Genomic DNA, 17,274 nt, shown 5'->3' on the forward strand with positions numbered 1-17,274 from the left:
GTGTGTGTGTGTGTGTGTGTGTGTGTGTGTGTGTGAAAAGCATTTGTGAATACAAAGGCGCTGTGACATTAAAGTTTTTATATTTTATGAGACATAGTAGAATATACTTTTAACAAAATAGTTTCTACAATTTTATATCTATCCACTTTAAATTGATCTTTCTGATGTTCTTCTGTATTGCTGCTTAACACCATATCCACTTTACACATACAAACCTGCACTGCTTAGCCTGATATCCACTTTACACATACAAACCTGCACTGCTTAGCCTGATACCCACTTTACACATACAAACCTGCACTGCTTAGCCTGATACCCACTTTACACATACAAACCTGCACTGCCTGATACCCACTTTACACATCTAAATTTGTGCTGCTTAGTCTGATAATAATTTTCTCTATTTTTAACACATCCATTTCTTACATTTGCTTTTAATCTATAATTACAAGTGAATAATAGTTCACCTTGCTCGTTTCCATAATCTTCCAGTGTTTTCTTCTTTTTACTATCCACTTCTTGATGTGGAGAGTCAAACTCTCTCTCATGATCAGTGGAAATGTCTGCTTCTTCTTCACTTGAGTTTTCTTTGAGAACAAACTGCAAACATTTGAGAAATTAAGTAATACAGTAAGAGAAAACAGCTAAAAGTTACTCAATATTCAACAATTATATTGCAAAAAATATTGTTGTGGGCTATATTTTTTTAATTTTTGATGTCATTGTTTAATAACGTTTTTTTTTAGGTGATGGATCAACAAAGAAATGAACTTGAAGTTTAACTGCTACATATCTGCTTCTGTGGAATTCATACATTACTCCACAAAACTTGACTTTAAGGCTTGTCTCAAACTAAGATTTTTCAGTCTTCACTGGAATAGTTTGAAGATTGAAAATTGGACATTTGAAAAACTGGGTGAAGAGGTTTGGAGAGGGTTCCCATCTTTCAAAAACTGTGGCCAGATATTTTGCACACTAAAAAGCACATGATGCATTATCATGCCCTTTACAGTATTTTACTTTGAACAAAATTCCAGTATAATAATACAGGACAATTCTACATCTGTAAACCTCACACAGTAATCAGATAATTACAACACTAAGATGCCATTGAAGGTTCTTCGCTGGGCAGGTCCAATGTAAAATGTCGGAGGAGGAAGGAGACCTATGATACATCCGAATCTGTGGTATAAGCAAGGCCGTTATAATTGGGGAGCACTGTATGCAGAAGGTTCATTTGATGCTTAAAACACAACATTCTGAGGTAGGGGTACTAACTGGTGTCTAGAAATAGGCATTTGTCACATCACTCCCTTTTACTGAGCTTCCACTGTATCCAGACTTTTGTTTGAACAGAAACAAACTAATGTACACTTAGCTTATTTACAGAATTTACTCACTAACCAACTGATAATGAACATGCTGACTAACATATTAATTGAATCACAGACAAACAGACACTAATTCTCAATGTCTCACACCAACTGGCAATTAACTGATTAATTCATTAACTCACTCAGTTTAGTATTTTTATATTGTACTTGTTTTCTACTTAATTCAGAAAGCTTCCAGATTCTACAGAGGCCTAAACTTTCACAAAATTTCTAAAATTCACCATTTTACTTATGAAAAAAAAACAACAACAAACAAACTACTGAACAACAACATTAAAATTATAAAAATATAACCCAAAACAACATCAAATATTCACTACATCTTATAATATCAACTGTTGTTCAAGAAACAAATCCACAATATTGAAACTTTGTCTTCAACATATGTAACACTCAGTTCTATCACACTATATCTTACATTGTTTTTTTGCCATTTCATTCATCTATTAAACTTGCATTCAGACAAGCAGCTTAAAGTGATGTGAAAAGTATGGATTGTACCTGCTATCAAACAGTCACTGGGAAATAATCCAAGTCTTTGTTTGTTAAATGTGATGGTTTATTTAAATATTAATTATATTCTAAAATTGAACTTAAGTTTCTCAGTGTTCTTAAGTCTTAAAAATAGAAGTACACATAAAACTTAAGATTTATATTTTGTTTAAGTGTTTTACATTTTACCATGCAAGTTATATTTTAATTCTTTGAACATTTTATGTGTCTTTTCTATTAAGATATTAAAAACAAATTAAGTTTTTTGTAGTTTGAGCTTGTCTGAAGTTTCAAAGAAATCATATATAATTTATTCTATACATTGATACTAATATCTGTTGCATTTTATTCTACTTTAAGTTATGCTGAATCAACCATTTTCCACAATGTGTTTGTTAGCTCAGTATAAATTATATAAATAACATGGTCAATCCAGAATATAAATACCTTTTTAGATGCATATACTCCAACACAAACCTAAGCATTTAACCTTTCACATCTATCATTTTATTCCACTGCACCAAAAGTTATGCTGGGTATCAACAGGTCACTACAGTGTGTTTGTTGATTCTGTATAGATCACAATTAACACAAGAGCTATAGGATATAAATATCTTTTTTTTATCCTGACCTTACATACTTAAGAAGTGGCCACTTTTGCTTGCTCCCTTTTCAACTCTGGCTGTTGGCCAATTTTTTTTGGTAAGGTCATCCTCAAATACTATGGTGCACTGAGAACTAACCAGATACACTAGTGGTCATATATTTACACCAGATGTGCTATTGATCTGTGGAAATTTAAGTTGGAACTTGTCATTTTCTGTGGGGACATAAGTTGTGGGTGAACATTACATGTCCATCTTTTTTATGGGGACGAAAGATGTGGTTGAACATACACGTCTGTATTTTCTGTGTGGACATAAGATGTGATTAGACAGTGAAACAGTCTTAATTATGAGTAACAGAAAAACTTCAAAATACTTATATGCCCACTCTGCTCCAGGTCATCAGTTTAGGTTCCCTCATTGCAAGTGGTTTTGTTTTTTTTCTTCTTTGTCCCAGCCAAAACACGTGATGAGGTTTGGTCTGCTTGGTGATATTACCAAGCATCAGACAGAACTATCATGTACCATGCCTAGTCTATGGAGTTACTACCATTTAAAATATATAATGCTATATATATTAATGTACCTAATATTATAAATATCTAGAAAACATACTGAATTATCTAAATTTAATACATTAAATTACTATAAGTTACAGAAACTCGTACAAACTTTTGTCTTATTTGACATAGACAAACGTGTACTGGCCAACCACAACTTATGTCCAAATAGAAAAAGACGGACATGTAATGTTCACCCACAACTTATTCCCACACAGAAAAAGACGAACATGTAATGTTCACCTACAACTTATGTCCACACAGAAAAGACAGACATGTAATGTTCATCCACAACTTATGTCCCCACAGAAAAGGTGGACATGTACTATTAAACCACTACTTATGTCACCACAGAAAAGGTGGACATGTACTATTAAACCACTACTTATGTCACCACAGAAAAGGTGGACATGTACTATTAAACCACTACTTATATCACCACAGAAAAGACAAACGTGTACTGGCCAACCACAACTTATGCCACCACAGAAAAGGTGGGCATGTACTATTAAACCACTACTTATATCACCAAAAGAAAGATGGAAAAATACTTATTATACCATAATTTACCACTCTACTAAATAGCCTACTTAAATATTGATGTATCTGCTACTGAATAATGAGTGTTCATAGAGGGGCACTCATGACAAAGAGATGTAATGGGGGAAGAAGAATTTGAGTCATAATAATACCCAATTATGTTGTTCTGTGATAATACTTTATGGAAATTTTTTTTACTAATATACACAGAATGTGAAGAATTCTTGAAGGATAAAAATTTCAGCACAAAATTATGGTTGTATTTTTTTCACAATATAATAAAATTATTACCAATTTTTCTAAACTTTCATTCATAATCTGATCTAGTAAGTAGTGTTTACTAAGTACAGAACCTAAACTTTCTTTTAAAGCATTATTCGTGTAACAACACACAACAGAAAAGTAACCACCTCTAACTGAAAAGTCAAGATGCTCTAAAAAGTATTGGAGCTTTACTTGCCATCAGAATTTAATTGAAACATTTTAAACCCATAGTGTGAAAATCAAGATTAGATGATTACATCCACTTTGAAAAGTGACAGTTGAAAAAGAAAGATATGAGTGACAGACTTTTGTTCTATAGTTTAAACATCAGGAATGCCTATACTAAAATAAAAGATCTTGGAAAATGTAAAATACCTAACCTTGAAGAAAACATAAAAGAAAAACACTGCAACACCTAACATAAACACGGGGGTGGCTAACACCATAGCTCCTTTCTTCCTGGAGTCTGCTTGGAATGGAGAGGAACTCTGTAAAACAAGAAAATTAATAATTGGTAAAACAAATAGCATGGTACTGTTTTGTGGAAAAATCCAAAACTAATTTCTCAGATAGGAAAATGTCCCATGTTAAGCTCGTCTGTTTACATTCAGATATATGAAATTTAATAGTCTGGAGGGGGCTTGGATAGGTAATACAAGATTAACATAGTAACAAATGTATGTTTTGACAACATACCTGTTGTACATTTGTTATTATGTTTTGAAGTTTTTCTTTATTACCCATTCAAACTATCTCCAAACTTTGTCTGGAAGTGGGTTCCTCATCATGAAATAAATGAAATTTATAAAAATTACAAACTATACAGAAATCTTTTAAGACTGTGTATTAACTAAGACTTACTTCCAAATTGCATATATAATTCAAATTTTGATTCTTCTCATGGAAATAACTTAAAAGAAATAAACTTTTAGTTTTCATTCCATCACAAGAAAGACAACAATAACATGTCCTACTCTGCACGAAGAAAGAAAACATGGAAGTTTAAAAATTCTTACATTGGTTTTGGTATATTAGAATACTATTACTTAAGTTACGACTGTTTGAATTAGTTATATACCAGGTCATTGCCAACTAAAGTTTCTCTAAAATTGCCGATATATAGCTAACAGTAGCTACAACTACAAAGCTGAAGATCTGGCTTGGTGTACAATCCTAAATACAACAACACAACGGCCGGTTACTTGCCTAATAAGGCTTCAGATGCGGAATGCTATGTGGTAAACAAGTGTTAGAGAACAGCAACCATTCCAGTATGGTAACTTACTGTGGTGTTCCACTCGACCTGCTTCTCAGGTCGTGCCTGCCTAAACTGGAACATCCATGCTCGTTTAGTTGTCAACTTGAACTACTGAAATGACCTGTTTTGAACTCATGCCTCAGTATGAAATATCACTTAAATGGAAGGATGTTTGATTTTGTCAAAAATCCTATACAATATCAATACTAAAGGTAACCTAAAAGTTAAGATGACTTTCAGCATAATTCTTGTTTTTAATGTACTGCTGTAATTTAAGTCAGCATTATTTGAATAATTTAAATTTTCTCAAATATATTTGAGTATTTGTGTTTTGTATTTAGTCTATAAAACTATCCATTCCAATACATTATAGCTATTTAAATTTTTAAATATATCCTCTGTTTAACAAGCACACACTACATCCAAATAAAATGTCTTTGGCCACTTGCCAAAGCATGAGTTTGAACACAACACAAGGTTACAGTTAAAGGTACCAAGGCTAATTAAATGTATGGGTAAGACACTGGCCAGACAGAACCAATGACGCTCCATCTAGTGACAAAAAGATGTATGAATAATATGTACAATTACAGTTTTATTAAGCTTTACATCACACAAACTGGCAAGAGAATTCAAAGATGATCTTAAGTTAGCACATTAGAAAGCAAATTATATAAAATTAGAATAGATAGCAAGTACATGAACTGAAGTCAGGAATTTAAAATCAAATTACATACAAAGAATTAAAGCTAAATATGCAAAAAAGTCAATGCACAAAAAGTCATGGAAGTAGTATTGTATGTATTATATACATAACTTAAAGCAGACACACAAACATAATCAGAAAGTATTTATTATTGAATTTGCAGCTTTAAAGCATAAAACATGTAAGTGAATGTACATAAGGGTTTGATTATATCTTTATTGATGAGATTTTTAAATTGAGTACTAAAAACTGAAGTTCTTAAACTAATTTACCACTTTTAGTATATAAAAACATTAGAGTTTATATCAGTAAAATTTATGAAAATTTTGAGCTCTGTACATTGAATCATTTTGATGCAATGAGTTGCGTATGACTGAAGGGCACAATCATTATATGTACACTGAAACAGTTTCTATAATTATGTTGAAAGAACAGGCATACTGAAAAGAACTGTTTACTAAAAACATACATTAAACTCACCTCAGAATCAATCACTTGTCGAAAGTATGGCTTATATCCTTGGAACCCTTATGGAAGAATGTGGAAATAAACATTTTCATCATTGAATTGGATGGTAACATTTGATAAACTTGGACATTATATACCATGTACAAAATAAAAGTGCAAAATATTTGTTTATGATTATAAAATATTCCTGTTACAGATAATAGAAATTCAACTTCTGTGAAAAACTATGCATAATACTTTTTTGAAATACCATTATATAAAAATAGTAACACCCTAACTATACAGAAACAAGAACATTTTATTCCACTTATGCACAAGACAAAACAATACAAACAAAATCACTGTCTTAACAATGTTCTATAGAACACCTGGTTAAAATGGTTATCACTCATTATATTACCTTGTATATGTTATGCCTATACCTAATCTGTGAAAATAGCTCTGTATTGTATGGTTGCAACATCTATATTCCACACTGCTACACAAGTACATCAATTCTTAATTTTGTGTAACAATGTTCTAAAACTACACATGTACATTCCCAAGAAGATAAATAACTTCTTAATGTCCTGGAACAAAGTTCTAAGCTACACAGATTTATCTGCCCAAGGAAGACCAAGTTCTTAACCGAACACTTTTTCCGTGTAGTACTTCCCAGAAAAAAATACTTTAGCAAACGTTCTCTTGTGTGAATACTATGAGTACTAATTACTAGCACAAACAGCCGACCGTAAGACGCCGTTTCTCGTAGTGTTCTAAACTAAAAACTACGTTTGTACAGGAAGATAGCTATTCTTCTGGTGCTATCTGTACCACAGAACGCTGTTTACTGATATTGTCTAACACAAAACTAGTTAGGTTACTCATTACATGTAACAATGATTGTTGGTATGATCAGTTATGTATGACTACTGGCTAGTGTGACAAGTTGTGTATCGGTGTGGTCAGTTGTACTACTTGCCGACGTTATCCGTTAGTATTACACTATTTTGCCCACTACTTTGCCGACATTATCCGTTAGTATTACACTACTTTGCCGACGTTATCCGTTAGTATTACACTATTTTGCCCACTACTTTGCCGACATTATCTGTTAGTATTACTCTACTTTGTCAACGTTATCTGTTAGTATTACACTACTTTGTCAACGTTATCTGTTAGTATTACACTACTTTGCCGAAGTTATCTGTTAGTATAACACTACTTTGCCGACGTTATCTGTTAGTATAACACTACTTTGCCGACGTTATCTGTTAGTATTACACTACTTTGCCGACGTTATCCGTTAGTATTACACTACTTTGCCGACGTTATCCGTTAGTATTACGCTACTTACCATCGTTATCCGTTAGTATTACGCTACTTACCATCGTTATCCGTTAGTATTACACTACTTACCATCGTTATCCGTTAGTATTACACTACTTACCATCGTTATCCGTTAGTATTACGCTACTTACCATCGTTATCCGTTAGTATTACACTACTTACCATCGTTATCCGTTAGTATTACGCTACTTACCATCGTTATCCGTTAGCATTACACTACTTACCATCGTTATCCGTTAGCATTACACTACTTACCATCGTTATCCGTTAGCATTACACTACTTACCATCGTTATCCGTTAGTATTACACTACTTTGCCGACGTTATCCGTTAGTATTACACTACTTTGCCGACGTTATCCGTTAGTATTACACTACTTTGCCGACGTTATCCGTTAGTATTACACTACTTTGCCGACGTTATCTGTTAGTATTACACTACTTTGCCGACGTTATCCGTTAGTATTACACTACTTTGCCGACGTTATCCGTTAGTATTACACTATTTTGCCTACTACTTTGCCGACATTATCCGTTAGTATTACACTACTTTGCCGACGTTGTCCGTTAGTATTACACTACTTTCTCGACGTTGTCCGTTAGTATTACACTACTTTCCCGACGTTATCTGTTAGTATTACACTACTTTCTCGACGTTGTCCGTTAGTATTACACTACTTTCCCGACGTTATCAGTTAGTATTACACTACTTTCCCGACGTTATCTGTTAGTATTACACTACTTTGCCGACGTTATCTGTTAGTATTACACAACTTTCCCGACGTTATCTGTTAGTATTACACTACTTTCCCGACGTTATCTGTTAGTATTACACTACTTTCCCGACGTTATCTGTTAGTATTACACTACTTTCCCGACGTTGTCTGTTAGTATTACACTACTTTCCCGACGTTATCTGTTAGTATTACACTACTTTCCCGACGTTATCCATTAGTATTACACTACTTTGCCGACGTTATCCGTTAGTATTACACTACTTTCCCGACGTTATCTGTTAGTATTACACTACTTTGCCGACGTTATCTGTTAGTATTACACTACTTTCCCGACGTTATCTGTTAGTATTACACTACTTGCTGACGTTATCTAATACATGTATATTAGTGGTGATTTGTATTACCTATTATGTGATGACACTTTTTTAAAAGCATCTAATGTATAACAAACTTTTGAAGATCCTGCTATATTTTACAGCTACAAATAGCCTTCTGTGCACGTTTCTGTAAGCATTCACAATGTTTTCATTTGGAACTGTAGTTCTAGAAGATTTACATTCAAATACTTAGATTACTGTTGGTTTGTGAATACATATATAAGTAGGTAGATAGTTTGTTTCAGAGGTTTAAATGTTTATCAGAAAAAAATAAGCAAATAGTGGGCTTGGATCCAGGCCACAGATGCTGTTTTAAGCATTCTTGAAGCAGGGCATAGCCAAATACCATTTAACAGCTTTAACTGTTGTATTTTCAACATTCTGCCTTCCCCAGCTTTTTAAAATTGGTTTTATATTTAAGATTAATACACATAATAAAACAAACTGTGCATCTTACACTATGAAAAGCATAATCCACAATTTCTTTTGAAAATTGCTTAAAAGTAAAATACACTTTTTGCTGTTGCTGAAGCAGTACCTTAAATTAAATTAACTTTTTTTTTGGTTGTTGTTTCTTATGAGAAGTAAAAATTATAATTTTATAGTTAAACAGTTTGCTATAAATGAAACAAGTTCTTCTAATTTTTTAACAAGGCCTGTTTGTTGGAAAATTAATTTGGTGAGATCAAAAAATAAATAAACAATCTATACTACAAAATTTTGTATAGCAAGTACAAGGTGTATAAAAAAATTATCAAAAATAAATGTACTTAAACCATAACAGAGAGTAGCAGGTACAGTTTGTACTTAAGATTCTCAAAAATAAATATGCTTAGAATACAGAAATCTGACTGGCAGGTACAGTTTATACCTAAGATTATCGAAAATATTACATAAAATAATTTTTTTTCTTATAAAATGTTTAAATTAATATAATCTATATTAAACAAAAATAAAAATATTTTTGTCATAATATACTTATTTCCTACTGCTATTACTTAATGTTTGATGCTAGGAGCTACCTGTGATGAATAAATATAAAACAAATAAGGAAAACTATCATATCGCATATTTAAAAAACTAGTTACACGCAATGAAACTTTTTAACGTTAACATTTTCCTTAACCAAAATTTTTTTTTTATAGATACTCACCTCCCACACAGATTATCTTCCTCATGTATCTGTCAAAGAAATTTGCATGCCACTGGCCTTGAGGCAACTCCCATCTACTTTCATGTCATTTTACATCAATTGTGCCACTGCATGATGTCATGCAATGAAACTCCACCAATAGGAGGGTGATGCATCTCCATATGCACTAACTCTCTTTATGTATTTACGTTTGTGAATCTTCATTTTTTGACAATGCAAATAAGAAAATGTGCATCAAAAGTGAAGATCGGTGAGAATGTGTGTAGGGGTGAGTATCAATTGTAAATACATTTTTTGGGCAGGAAAATATTAACTTCTGAGATAACTCACCTCAACACACAGAATATTTAGAATCCCATGTTGATAAGGTGGAGGGACCCGTGAAAAATTTAACTAGATGAACAATCTTTGGAAAGTGTCTGAAGGATGCCTATGGGGTGTGACACCCAATGGCAGGGTCTCCAAAGGGGCACACCCATGCAAGACAGCATCTTGTCTCATCTAGGGTATACTCTTCACCCGTAACAGAAAAACAATAGGCAAAGAAGCCAGAGTTGTTTCACAAGGGACAGGCAGAATTGGTACATGGCTTTCCAAGTACTTGAACACGTTGCCACTCAGCCAATGTGTTGTGTGATTAAGGCGTATTCAGGCTGTACTTTGTGTTCTCACTTCAACTCTACCATCAGATTTGACATGTCAAAACTAGCTGCAGAAGGAGGGCACTTTATTATATATAGTATGGATACTTGTATATCTCAATCCAACCATTAGTCTCTATGGGCCCAATGCCAGGTGCAGGAGAAGGGTAGATGAGAGATGCATCACAGGTGTGCATGGAGTGCTCACCTCAACTCTGCTGTTAGACTATGGGATTTACACCAGTTGCAAGGGAAGAGCACACTTGTGTAATAAGGACCAGTACTGAGTGTGGTCAACTCGACTCTACTAAATAGACAGGGCGGCAGGAGGAGGACTTGTGAAATATAAATATTTGTTGGTTTTGTATAGTGAGTGCTCATCTCTACTCAACTGGACAGATTTTATGAGATAGACCATCTGCAGGAAGAGGGCACTGTATTATGCAGCATCAGTCCATTTGTAGTTCACCTTATCTCTACTTGACTGCAGGAGGATGGCATGTGTGATGTATCTGTGTTGTATGTGGTGTCACCATTGTCCAACTTCTCACCAAATTGGCACCCATTGTTCTAGCCCCAGCAATTAGGTCCAGTGGCTAGGAACTGGTAAGTGTCAAGGGGCTTTAATGCTCCACTCGATGAAGGAAGGGAGACCTGGAGAAGGTGCCCATATCTCCATCAGTTCTTTAGTCCAGAAAGGTCTTTTACTGGGGATAGTGCAATGGGTGATCACAAAGCTCTATTCAGAAAAGCCAATATGCATGAGCCAGAGAAGTGGGAAGAACACTTCCCTGGTGCTGGCTTTTTCCATGATAGTCCATGGAATAGGTACAGTACTACATATAATTAAATCAGTACTATAAAACAATAATGAATAAAATATCGCATTACCGTTATCAGTCCAGGTTGTCAACTTATTGTCATCACAAATAATAGTACCCAAGTGCATTGGGAATATCCCATCTATCATACGAAATCCATATCCCAATGTCAATCTAGACAGCCGTCATGGAAAATCATAAATCAAGTAAGGGTACAAAGCTGAGTGATTTACACCCACAATGTCTCAGCTTCTACTGTCTTTCACTATCTATAGCCAGATGTGGGAAGGCAGTTACCCTTGCATTTTCTTAAATTAGAAATGAAGCCACCATAATATTTATAATAATTAAACTCCAAACCTGCACCCTTACAAAACATATTAAATATAACTACAAAATATTGAATAGAAATATAAGATATTAAATATAACTAAATATATCTATAAACCCTACCTTAAAATTTGTTACTCTCAACCTCCTCCCTTTTTCCTGAATATTTATCCAAGTATAACATGGGAATGCTGAGACAAGCCAAGCTACTTGAAGTCAGTCTTTCGGTCCTGGTTATACTAAATAAAATTACTTGAAAAATTGCTATTAGCTACTTATAAGTTAAAGTAAATAACTCCCTCTTTATTTTATTTATTTTTACAAAATATTTTCCTTAATTGATAGTTTAATTTATAAAAGTAAGCTATTTCTTTAATTGCTTGTCTTTATAGCCATTATCTTTCAGTTTATTTTTTAATAATGGCATATTATCCATAAAAACCATTATAGTTATTACAGACTATTAAGAACCGTGATAGTTGAGAATACCTTTTAACATGATACACAGATACATGATGGTTTAATTAGTAGAAATATTATGGTGGCTTCATTTTTACTTTAAGAAATTTAAGGGTAACTGCCTTCCCACAACTGACTATAACCAGTGAAAGGCAATAGAAGCTGAGATGTTGTGGGTGTAAGCACTCAGCTTTGTACCTTTATTTGATTTTTTATGATTTTCCATGATGGCTGACTAGACTGACATTGGCATTTGGATTCTGTCTGATAGATTGGGTACGAGCATTTTCCATTATCTTGGCTCAATGCAGATATTGGGTAAGTAAAACCTGAGAGGCACCACCAGTCACCTGGAAGAATCATATGTAACGAAAGAGGGGCCCTGAAAGAGAAATAGTACATATTCTTCTCAGACATGGTGGAGTGATTGAAGAATGGTGACCTGTGGAAGTAAAAAAAAACACCATCAGGAGATAAAACAGACAGAAGGTGTAAAGAAGAAGATGAATGTTTGGAGAAAGTACCTGCCTGCCTGAAGGAGCTTGTTAAAGGGCTATCAAAGAAGAAATGTAAGAGACCAAAAAAAGTGACAAATCAAATCCAAAGCATCCACATCCTGAGACAAACAGGTCAACAGAGGAGTTGACAGACCCATCTCCATAAGGGAAGAAGGAAAGATGTCCAAGGAAAAAAAAAAGCCTTCCAGAATAGGGACAGATGAAGGCAGGGATCCTTAAAAGGTAGAGATAAGTGATAAGGCACACCAACTGCCCAACAAGACACAGAGTATAGTGAGGTGTGAATGGTCCAATAGGTGAGAGACAAAAGAAAGAGAGATAAGAGAGAAGTACAGTGTACTTCCCGAGTTGTCAAAATGTAATGATGAATGGATTGGTCCGTGGAGAGGTAAAAATAAGTGTGGTGGAAAAGGTTATGAGAAACATCCAAAGGAAAGACATCAGAACAACGGTATTCATAGGAGAGAAGTAGAAGGAAAAGACAGTACAAAAGCCAGAAAGTCAAGAGTTTGAATGGAGCATGCACAAGATCATACAAAACCTAATTAAGATCTCAGGTCAGCAAGAGAGTTGGGTGAAGAGGACTGAGGAGAATGAAGGAGCAGAAAAGAATGGAGAGGACAGATGATTAATCACCTCTTGGTTCTGGGAAAGGAGATAGGCCATTAATAAAGCCACCTGACAACTAGGAAAGGCTGAGACCAAGAATCTATTAATGAACAATTGGGTAAGAAAGGCAGAAAGGTGGTGCACAGAATAACTACCAGATAGAAAAAAAGGTGGTGGAAGGACCAATGACAAAAGACCCATCACATATGGAGACAGACAAATACAGTAGATTGACAAGAATAATGCCACAATTAGTAGAAAGTCTTTCCTTATAGTTGACATACTGGGCAAATTCCATGCATGATGGTGGAGGGAGGATTCCCTTCTATGAAGAAGGGAAGTGTGAGAAGCAAGAGAGAGAGAAGGGGTAATGGGGGGGGGGTTCAAGTATCAAGTATACCAAGACTAAGTTGGTCAAACATGCACCAATAACAAGGTTCAAGAAGTGGTGTGTAAATCTGAGGCCTAGAAGGAGAAGAAGAATAGGGGAGTATGTACAGAGAAAGAGGTACGACCAGACCTGGCTGAGAAATCAACAGCCAGAGCCTAAAGATGAGAAGTAGAGGATTATAAGAGAGGAAGCTCAAGTGATAAAATAATCCAAGATGGATGTGTCCAACCAAGGGTAAACCCCCCAAAAAGATATGAGGGTGAAGAGGCTATTCTGTTGATAGAATATGGACTGGCCTAGATAGAGCCAGCCATCCACCAAGACTAAAGCTTTTAACAAAGGATGTGAATGGGCACAGAAGTGTATGGTTAATGCCCAAAATAAAAAAGACCCTGGAACAGGAGCCACAAAGATGGTCAGTGCTGGAAAAGACTATGGAATAGGCTGAATGGAGACCATGACCAAGTGATTCATCACTAAGGACAGGAATAGGAACATGCCCAACAGAGTAGGAAGGTGTCAAACACACCAACCAGGGCCAATCGTAAACCAGGTGAAAAAGACCATAGATCAGATAGAATGGAGGAGAAAAGAATGGGAAGAACAGTGAAGAGAAGAAGATTGAGGAAACAAAGGCTAAAGAAAACAAAATCAAAGATTCATTAATGATGCAAATCTCAATAAATTAAACAAACAAGGAATTTAAACGTTCTGTGCTTTACAGTGCTGAAGAAAATAATGAAGATTCATGAGTGCATATGTATAAAGGGAGTTAGTATGCATGGGGGAGTGTCACTCTCCTATTGGTGGAGGGTTTCATCACCTGATGATGTCATCATGCAGTAGCACAATTCACATAAAATTACATGAAATGAGGTGGGAGTTGCCTCAAGGCATGCAAATCTCTTTGGGGCAGATGCACAAGGAAGATAGCTAATCTATGTGGAGAGCCGAGTTATCATCTCGGAAATATCTTTTCTATAAATACAAAACAGAATGGAAGGAAATTACTCCATTTTATTCAGCTCAAAACACATTTACTTAATCTTATTCCAATATGAAACAAATCACTTTCCTCGTATCCTACATCATATCTGTATAATTTTTCATATCTTACCTGATATCAATCACATCAATTTCTCAAACAAAAAATACAGACTTTAAAACAAGCTACTACATGTTTATTTTGCTTCTTTTATTTTAGTTAAAAGGCGATTATATAACATATGGCTAGACTTGACACATCACAATCTCAATAAATTATATTTTGTTTCTTTTGTTTTAGTATAAAGGGAATGATGGTATAACACTGGGTCAATCTTTATATGTTGGCATTCAATGGATTACATTTTGTTTCTTTCATTATGATAGAAATATTATACAAGAAAGGGTTACTCTAACTTGAGAATAAGGTTAAGTGGGATTGTATGCATGTTTATTGAGTACTAATCAACTTCAACAGAAAGAAGTGTGGGATTGCACATTTACTCAGTACTAATCAATTTCAACATAAAGGTAAGTTGGATTGCATGTCTATATTCTATTGGATTAATGTTACAAGTGGATACCTCAGGGATCAGTGTTAGATCCGTTGCTCTTTTTGAATTATTCCAATCACATAAATTAAGGAATGGTTAATAAACTATTTAAATGTTTTGATGATATTAAAGTTTTGGGTGGTACTGGCTGTGAGGAGGATGCTGCTATTTTACAAAAACTTAGATCATTTGGTGAGTTAGGCAAATAAATGGCAGATAGTTTTTAATTACAATAAATGCAAGGTAATTTATATGGGTTAACATAACTTGAATTATAATTTTTATGGAAATAATCTTAACAATGTTATGAAATAAAATTATCTTGGTTTTTCTGGTTGATCAGCCTTAAACCATCTGAGCAGAATGTTGTTGCTAATGGCAGGTCAAAATATTTTAGGTTGTATCTACAGAAATATTAAATACAAGTCTAAAGAGGTTATAATACCATTATAAAGGTCAATAGTTAGGCTACCTTTAAAGTAGTATTCAGTCTTGAACTTCTTACTTTAAAGAGGTCATTAAATTGTTGGAAAGAGTTCAGAGGAGGATACCTATGATGGAAATGTTATACAAGGATAAGTTAAGATCTTTGAAATGTTTCCTCTTGAAGATAGAAAAGTTAAAAGTGATTTGATTGAGGTGTTTAACATTGTTAAGGGAATTGATAGTGTTAATGTATCATTTCTTTGGTACTTAATGTTGAGAATCATAAGCCTAGAGAACACAAATATTAATTTTGGCAGGGTAGGAGTCTCCTAAGCTTTATTTTTCTAATAGGGTGGCCTTTGGAATGGATGCAGTTAATGTAATGGAGTTTAACAGAAGGCTTAATAAATACTTGAATGATAAGGTCTGGCTGTTTTATTTTAGAGTTTAATTTAGTGGTTTGGATAGACTAGATGGATAAACATGTCTCTTGTTTTCCTTAAATTATATTTATAACACACACACAAAGTTAAATGGGATTGGATGTTTACATTAGTGTTAATAACTTCAAGATCAAGTGGGATTGCAAGTGCACAATGTGTAAATTACTTTACAAGAACTCATTAACCCCCCTATCACATTCAAAATGTAGATTCTTTGTTATATTTTGGGACATATTGACACAATGCAATGTCAAACATATTGAAATACCTTGAATTGATAGTTTTTACTTTTTTATGTTAAATATTAGAAATCAATGTAAACTCTTATTAAAAGAAACTCAAGGATATATTTCATTGCATAATAATGTTACCAAAACCAGAGCCAGATCAAATAAAACTCCAAACATAATACTACGGTTAAAAAGATGGCCTTCACATAATTAAAATCTTTCTTACGGTCTTTGCGATTTCCATATGAATAATGTTTCCTATGCTTCAATTTTCTTCTCTCGTCTGTTTGCTTTGAGCAAGAATGTAAAATGTTCACCTGTTTTTCATTCAGTCCTCCTAGTAATGTTCCAGAAAGTGCAACTCTTTTCAATTCCTGTTCACAAAACTTTGGCAGTTCTCTTTTACACTTTTCAATTTTTCTTAGCGGGCCATCCACATTCTTTTGAAATTTCTTCTTCTTCAAATGAGACTGAGAAACATCTCCAATGCTTAGCATATCACACAACTGAACAATGTTTGGGTAATCAGCCACATCAGATTCAAATAGAATTCCACACTGACAGGATGCTGAAACATACACAAAAAAGACACTTGTTTAAAAACAACATATTATGTATCGGTAATACATCAGTGTAAAGTTTATTCTTTTCTGCATTATTAAATATAACAGAAGGCAAGAACTCATAAGAACCAATTAGATGACAGATCAGTTAAACTTTTAAGCAATTAATACATTTACTTTGTCAACACCAAGCATACTGTTATCCTTTAATTGTTTTTGTACAGGAGCTTAGACACCAATTAATGCTATTAATCCATGATGTATATGAAAACAGAGATACCAAGTATCTCATGCATCATATGAAAACTGAGATACCAAGTATCTCATGCATCATATGAAAACGGGATACCAAGTATCTCATGCATCATATGAAAACTGGGACAAGTACCTCATGCATCATATGAAAACTGGGACAAGTACCTC

General features: G+C 34.1%; 1 protein-coding gene across 13 annotated transcripts in view; it reads right to left on the reverse strand.

Annotated features, from left to right (window-relative positions):
• The window catches only part of LOC106473900 (sterile alpha motif domain-containing protein 15-like), a 34,933-nt gene that overhangs the window by 12,665 nt on the left and 4,994 nt on the right, over nt 1-17,274 (reverse strand). For 7 of the 13 annotated variants that reach the window (XM_022402297.1, XM_022402298.1, XM_022402296.1 and 4 more), the window contains exons 2-5: nt 16,515-16,856; nt 6,300-6,346; nt 4,236-4,343; nt 468-600 (exon numbers count right to left, since the gene is read on the reverse strand). In XM_022402297.1, coding sequence (XP_022258005.1) covers nt 468-600; nt 4,236-4,343; nt 6,300-6,346; nt 16,515-16,785 — 559 coding nt within the window. In that variant the 5' untranslated portion in view covers nt 16,786-16,856. The other 6 variants (XM_022402300.1, XM_022402302.1, XM_022402301.1 and 3 more) reach the window with 6 other exon arrangements.

This window comes from Limulus polyphemus, unplaced genomic scaffold (assembly GCF_000517525.1).
Source record: "Limulus polyphemus unplaced genomic scaffold, Limulus_polyphemus-2.1.2 Scaffold6605, whole genome shotgun sequence".
Classification (NCBI taxonomy): Eukaryota; Metazoa; Arthropoda; class Merostomata; order Xiphosura; family Limulidae; genus Limulus; species Limulus polyphemus.